Consider the following 7554-nt stretch of genomic DNA (forward strand, 5'->3'; position numbering starts at 1 on the left):
CTGTTCCTCTTCTAAGCCTTCAAAGCTATCAATACTTAAAGCACAAACAAGTATTACAACCGAGCTCATTCAGTATCACTTTTGTAACAGCACAGACTTGCAGCATTGTCCCTTCAAAGATGGGGCAACAAATTGATGGGCACAGAAGTCAGGTACAATGAGAGGGGCAAAAGAAGCTCAGTCACAGAGCACAGCATGTTCATACCAAACCACAAAATGATGTGTTATTAATATTGAGGCAGTTATTTCAGAGCTAGAGAGACTCACATATTGCTGCAACCCTATCACTAACGAAAAGCAGGCAGGACTTCACAACACTGTTAGCGATTTGGCAACTCAAGTTATGGAAAACTCCAGACTACAGGACTAATCATCACTCATAGCCTGCCTCAAACTACTGTTCAGCTCCTTACAAATACGAACACCGCCCTTGGAGTGTCAACTGAATACCCAAAGATTGAAAGCTGCTATAACTAGGCATGAATGTAAAATTTCAAAAACCAGTTTATGGTTAAGATGGTTAATTAGCAACAATCACACATCCCCCCTGTTAACCCTGTAGGAGCAACATATTGACAGTATTTGTAGCTTCTTTCTCAAACATTTAAGAGCCTCTTCCTTCTGATTTAACTTTAAAAGGCATCTCAAGTCCACATAAGAACAGGGCACTGTATATACCTTCCACACAGGCTCTTTAGCCTCCTGAGCACATTACATGCAAGCAATGTTTGCGCTATGGTTGTGTGGAGGTACCTTCATACTAGAGAGAAGTTGATTTGTTTTGCAAGAAATCATAAAAAGCACATTAAGAGTAAGACTTAAGCCACAACTACATACCTTTTTGGAAGCTTCAGGGTGTAGAACCTGCCTAATGTGCAACTGTCCATCAGTACAGAAACAGAAAGAAGTACCTACACCAATGTTCAGTTCATTGCTCACGGACTGATTAAACTGTTGGCAGGAACAAGAAAAGACATACATGTTACAGAGACCAGAGTGGCACCACTAGGCAGTGTCATCAGTTGGCAACATTATTCCTGGGCAGCACAAACTCAGAGCTGGAATTCTTTTTCAAATAAGCCTACTCCTTCACTTCTGTAGATTTGTTCCTTACTAGCTAAGCACGTGCTAACTTCCATGATAAATTTCTTCACAAGGAACCCACCCCTCTCCCCCCATCTAACGAGATATGGCTACAAAGACAGCCCACACCACAGAAGAAAATCCTTTTCGATATTTGCAAGAGCATTGCAATGAGACAAAGCTGATTGCAGAGACCTGAGGCGGTACCAGGGCAGAACAGCTTTTTAGACAGGACACTCAAACATATCAGAAAGAAAACCTGTTGGCTTTCAGCCCTACCCTCAATGGGAATCACGCACACTTCCTTGTTAATCTAGAGCCTCAGTACCAGCATCTTCCCAGGACTGAGGAGCACGAGCCTTAACAGGAGATACCTAAAGCTAGCTTCATCCAACACTGATTAGGGCTCACCCACAGCTGAAATTCACTCAGGGTCCAGCATGGGAGAAGAGCAGGGAAGGGAAATAGCTAACCCTAATCTTCCTCTCTTGGGGTTCAGTTCTTCCCAAGGCAAATAAAGAAAAGACAAGGCAGAAAGGCCCCAAAAGCCCTACACTTATAGGCTTCTTGGCCCACACGTTTGTGGTGCTCCCATAACAGGCTGCACTGCTCTGATGGTGGGGATAAGCAGATGACGATACCACCTCTACCCCACGGGGGAGCTCCCAAAGACCAGCACTTAGCGAGCGGATACGGGGCGTCACCTGTCTCAATGCCTGCTCCAGCGGTGGAGCCAGTGCCAGGCTCTCCACATCCACTTGCGTGATCTCCTGGCACTCAGCCGTCAGTTCTGTGTGGTCAGGCCGGACCAGCACGTCATGCAGGTGCCCCAGCTCCAGAGAAAGCAGAGGAGGGGGTGAGTCAGCTCTCTGGGCTGAAGGACCCCGCCTGCAGCACCAGCCCCTACCCTCCACCACAGCTTGCTCCAGCCTGGGACACCCACTACCAGCCCAGCGCCAAGACCACCCTGCCCGCACCCAGCGTGGCAGGCGCCAAGGGGAGCAGCAGGTCGGGGTGCTCCCCCGTTGAGTGAAAATACCTCCTTACTCCTCAGGTCGACCACTTTCCACAGGAGCTGGAGCAGCTCTCGCTCGTCTGAGCCCAACCTTGCCCCGTTGGTGCCCGCCGTGGTCACGAAGAGAATCACCAGGTAGTCGGGAGACGCCGTCATCGTGCCACCGGGCCAGCAGAGAGGATAAAAAGAAGGAAAGGAAGAAGCAAGAGAAGGGAAGAAGCCGGAAACTTTCCTTGCCCCAGGCGCTTCCAAGCAAGACCCAAGCAGCAGAACCCCCAGCTGCGCCTCACTCCCCAAGGGCCTGGCGTGGGGGAGGTGCACGGCTCCCCCTCTTTCCCACCCCTTTTTCCCCGAGGTGTGGGGTAGCCGCTCCGACACCAACTGCACTCCTGGGAAAGGCGCAATGGCTGCGAGCTTTTCTGCGCGGGGCCGCGGCAGCACCTGCCCACCCGGCCCACGTGGTGCAGGTAACACACACCTGGCGCCGCCGCCCATTGGCCCCGCTGGGCGGGGACGTGGCAGCGCGGCGGGGGCGGCAGCCGGAGTGCGGGGCCGGGAGTGCGGGCGGGACGCCCAGCGCGGGCCGGCATTGCGGAGAAGTTGCGGGGGAGCGACTGTGGAGGAGCAGCCTGGGCCCCTGAGGAGCCTCAGCGTGCCCCGACGGCGGCCCGACCGCGCCTTCCGCCGCCGAGCTGCGCTGCACCGGGATGGTGCAACTCAACGACGGGGCGGGATCGCCCGGTCCTGCCGGGACATGTCGCAGAGGGCAGTTCTGCTCCGGCCCTGCTCTGGGCAGCTCCGTCCCCCAGGTGGAAGGGCAGGGGAGAGGGCCACGCCGCTCGCAACAGCCCCGGCGTGTCCCCCGCTTTGGTCGGGGGCTGGAGGGACCAGTGTAGTGCCAGGGAGCGCTGTGGCGGCGGGCAGGCCGGCTGCCCCCGAGAGCAGCTCCTTACGAGGGAGACCGGGGGCTCGGGGCGGTAAGGCCTTTTCCGCTGTTGATCTTAAGGCAGCGGCATCGCAGCTGCTCTACGGTTCTGGCACGGCGGATCAAGTCGTGTGTTAACAGCTGGCTGGTTTGGCTGTCGCAGCCTTCCCTCGACGAGCTGGTGATTTTGGCGCTTTTGACAATCCCTCTGTTTTAAATGCATAATTCTCCTACACAATATTTGTTTTCATGACAAATCACAGAACACGGTAAACAACACTAACTTTCTACAGGGAAATCCTGAGTTTCATTTCCAGGTTGGGAAACAGGCAACAAGGGGACCCATCAGGATCATTGAGTACAACTCCTGGCCCTGTGCAGGACACCCCAAGAATCACACCATGTGCCTGAGAGCATTGTCCAAATACTTCTTGAACCAATGAAGGTTTGGTACTGTGACCACTTCCCTGGGGATCCTGTTCCAGTACCCAGCAACCCTCTGGATGAGAAACCTTTTCTTGATATCTAACACAGACTCCTCACTCAGCTTCATGGTGTTTCCTCAAGTTCTGTCACTGGTCACAAGAATGAAGAGGTATGTAATTGCTCCTTGTGAGGATGTTGAGGTCTCATCTCAGTCTCCTCCTTTCTTCTCAGCTGCTCCTAATAAAGTTTTCTCTCAAGGCCTTTCACCATTCTCATGGCCCTCCTTTGGACACTCTCTAAGAGGTTTGTATCTTTCTTATATTGTGATGATCAAAATGTCACATGATACTCAAGGCGAGGCTGGCCCAGTGCAGAGCAGAGCAGGACAATCCCCTCCCTTGCCTGGCTGGTGATGCTGTGCCTGATGCATCCCAGGACAGGGTTGGCCCTCCTGGCTGCCAGGGCACTGCTGGCTCATATTCAACTTTCCACTGACAAGGACCCCCAGGTCCCTTTCTGTGGCGCTGCTCTCCAGCCTCTCATTCCCCAGGCTGTCCATACATCCAGGATTGCCCCATCCCAGGTGCAGAACCTGGCATTAACCTTTGTTAAACGTCATATAGTTGGTGATTGCCCATCTATCTTGATTTGTCAATGTCCTCTGCAAAGCCTCTTTGCCCTCAAAGGAGTTGACAGCTCCTCCCAGTTTGGTGTTCTCAGCAAATTTATGTCTTTGAGTCCCATGTCCAAGTCTTCAATGAAGACATTGAAAAGAACTGGGCCAAGGATGGAGCCTTGTGGAAGCCCATTAGTGACAGGTTGCCAGCCTGATGTCACCCCATTTACTATAACTCTTTGCACCTGACTTGTGAGCCAGCTGCTCACCCATCATGTCACCTGGTTGTTCAGCTGTGTGCTGGACATTTCTATGAAGGTCTGCCTTGTGTGTTTCTTCATCACTACTCCTTATGCTGGTGCAGGTTCACAGCTTGCACCACCTTCTATTAACACAATCACACTTGTTTGGCAGGAAGGGAGCAGATGTGTTTCACCACTTCTGGGGATCCTGTCAGCCACTGACTTGTCCCCATAGTGCCTGGCATCCTCTTCCTGCCCTACTGTGGTTTGGTGCAGCCTGGTTCTGCTTGTGGGGACTGCCACCAAATTCCAGCATGACACATCATAGCTGGAATAATTTTCACTCTCTCTGGTCCAAGATTTCAAATCTGACATTCACTTGTAGCAGACACTGCAATTTAAGGGGTTAAAATGTCAAATTAATCCCTCCAGTTTTTAAAAACAGTAGCTGAAATTTTCCGTGTGAATCCAGTGTCAGGAAACAACTAAGATAATTGTACCCTATTTGTCAGAGGTTTAGAGTACCTGGTTTTCTTTGTGCATTTGTCTTCTGACTTTTGATGCATTGAATAAAACATTTGTGAAGTGAAGGTCTGGGGTGTTTTTCCTCAGTAGTGGCTGCAGGTGATCTGTACTCAGCATCTGAGGAGTAAGGTTGGTCCTCACACAGGGAGTTTGCTTTGTCATCTGTGCCTAGCCTGGAGCAAAAGGATTCAACAGCATAGGATGTCTTTGTGCAGTTTTCCCTTTCAGGTCTTAGGTTACTGCAACTTCTTAGAACAACATTTATACTTTAGTACAAAAATCAGAACGTTTCTGAAATTACTTCACAGTGGAGCATGCCAGACAGAGAGTTCTGTCTTGGTTGGCTGCTCATCTTTCAGTGAAACTTAATCATCTTTCTTAGGCAGTTTCATTCTCAGTGCCAGCTTGGCTTTTGAGATGCAGCTCCTGTCTTTCTGAGAATGATTTCTGGATGGGCACGTGTTCCTTTACTAGTGATTTGTTGTATTCTGACTTACACACTTTTTTTCTGATTTTTGGATGGGCACATGTTCCTTTACTAGTGATTTGTTGTGTTCTGACTTACACACTTTTTTTTTTGTCTCTCTTCTGCCTTATTGTCTCATCCTATGTTTCTGTCCATCTAGGAGCATGAGAGTCCCTAGATTATTACTACAGCAGGCTGCATTATGTAAGGCTCCCTTCCAAAAGTGAAACTGTACCCTGAAAGTATTTTTAATTCCCATTATGTCTTTTGGATTACTGGCTAACCCTTGTTTCATTTATTCATTTGTTTATGAAGCTGCTAGTCACTAATTGCCACTGTAGAGCTATTACCTTTTATTTTTCTCTTTCTTGGCTAATACATTCCCTAAAACACCTGTTATCCAGTCACAGTTCCCATTCCACCTTCTTTCTTGCATGCTTGCAGCATCTGGTCTAACAACATGCACCAGTTGGTCAGGTTCCTGTGTTGTGTTGCCCAGGCTCCCATTCCAGTTGCTTGTCCCAGGCCACTCCATTGTCCTGGGACTGGCTAAGCATAGTCTTTGCATGAAATGTCACCTTCCAGATGACATGGGCATTGTTATCTACAGGAAGGAACTGGGGTGCTTTGAAGTAAGGTGACCTCTCAGGGCCAGCACACTGTTACTGTTCTCATCTCCTCTCTGGCAATCCTTTTGTTTCCTTTGTAACCGTTTTTCTGTCCTTTTTGTATTAGTTGTGGTGATTTCCCACCACGTGTCCTTTTGTTCCACTTACTGTAACAGGACAGTTGTGAAACAACTCACACCCTTCTTCTTGCCAAGGAGGTCACACCCCCCGCCCCCAACACTGCAAGACTCATGTATCCTCTTATTTATTTCCTCCATTTTTCTGAAGTTTTCTTCTTTCACCCATTGATCCCTTCCTAAAAAACAAACAACCTGTGACTTTGCACTTCTCAATATGTCCAGATTTCTTCTGCCAGTTCTGAATTGCCTGCCCTGCTCTATTGCTCTACAGAAGGGTCTTCACCTCAATACCACCTGCAACTGTTGGCCTTTCCTGCACACACATTTGGTCTCTGAAAAGTACCCCACCTGTATCACTTTTCCTCAGTTTCCTTCCAGAATATCAACTTCTTACAACTGAAATTGGAGAATCAGCTCTATCATTCCTTTTTGAATGTGTTCATGTTTACCACCTTTTTTTTTTTTAACGTCTCTAAGATAAATGCTGTTCCTAACCAAATTCTGTTGTCTCCACTTTCATCAGTGGAGAAAATACCCCCCAAAATACACAAATTGCTTCTTGATATTGTGCAACTGTGTGTGACGTTCAAGCACTGCTGTTCTTGCAGCAAGGAAATGCCTGACCTGTAAGCCCAGCCATGTGCTGAAGTCAGTGACACTGCATTGAGAGCCACCTAAATTGAATCCTTCAAAGCTGATTCTGTTCAAATCCAGAGCTGCAGCTGTTCCCAGCAGCGAGAGTCACTGCAGATAAAAACGCAGGGCTGGAATTCCCCTGCCAGTTACCAAACAATTCTCAGTGGCTGACCTGGTTGCAGTACTGTTGCAGGCTATCCCAGCAGAGAAGTCATCTGACAGGGACTGCGCTCCTCTGGCACAATGGCACACACGGTGATGCCCATGTGTGGAGCAGTTGCAAAGCTACTGCCTCACAGAAGTCTCCAAAGAGCCCCTAAACCTAATCAAAACAAGCTGTGCCGAGTGTCAAAAGGCATTGTGCTACTGTGGTAAGCACATTTCTCTCTCTCAGAATTTTTCGTAGAGGTGCACAGAGGGAAAGAAAGAGAAAACAATTTCTATTTCTAGTCCTTGTTTTTCCTATGTGAAATGTGTTTGGAGAATTGTTTACCTGGGGTGATTGCTTGATTGGATTCTGTGAGAATTGTTTGAACCTGATGGCCAGTCAAATCCACTTGTGTCTGGACTCTCAAGAGGCGGTCACAAGTTGTGAGTTAGTTAGATATGGTAAGTAGAAAAAGTAAGTATGTAGTTTTAGTATCTCCTTTAAATAGTATATTAATATATTATAGTATACTCATAATAAAAAAAAATCATTCAGTCTTCTGAACTAGAGTCAGATGTTATTTCTTCCCACTGGGTTCACCTACATTTACAATATGCTACTTCAGTAAAATACATATAAAGGGGTTTTTCTTCTTTTCTATGTAAAGATACTGTATTTTACTTCAGGAGTCTAGATCTGGTAATTCAGCAGGATGAGACAGGGA

General features: G+C 48.3%; 1 protein-coding gene across 2 annotated transcripts in view; it reads right to left on the reverse strand.

The window, feature by feature from the left end:
• ESRP1 (epithelial splicing regulatory protein 1) overlaps window positions 1-2258 on the reverse strand; it is a 30850-nt gene extending 28592 nt beyond the window's left edge. For both annotated transcript variants that reach the window (XM_077785931.1, XM_021543220.2), the window contains exons 1-3: window positions 2123-2258; window positions 1788-1916; window positions 838-951 (exon numbers count right to left, since the gene is read on the reverse strand). In XM_077785931.1, the coding sequence (XP_077642057.1) occupies window positions 838-951; window positions 1788-1916; window positions 2123-2254 (375 nt within the window). In that variant the 5' untranslated portion in view covers window positions 2255-2258. The remainder of the gene's footprint in view (window positions 1-837; window positions 952-1787; window positions 1917-2122) is intronic.
• Between the last annotated feature and the right edge of the window lie 5296 nt (window positions 2259-7554).

The sequence above is a fragment of the Lonchura striata genome, chromosome 1 (genome assembly GCF_046129695.1).
Source record: "Lonchura striata isolate bLonStr1 chromosome 1, bLonStr1.mat, whole genome shotgun sequence".
Lineage (NCBI taxonomy): Eukaryota > Metazoa > Chordata > Aves > Passeriformes > Estrildidae > Lonchura > Lonchura striata.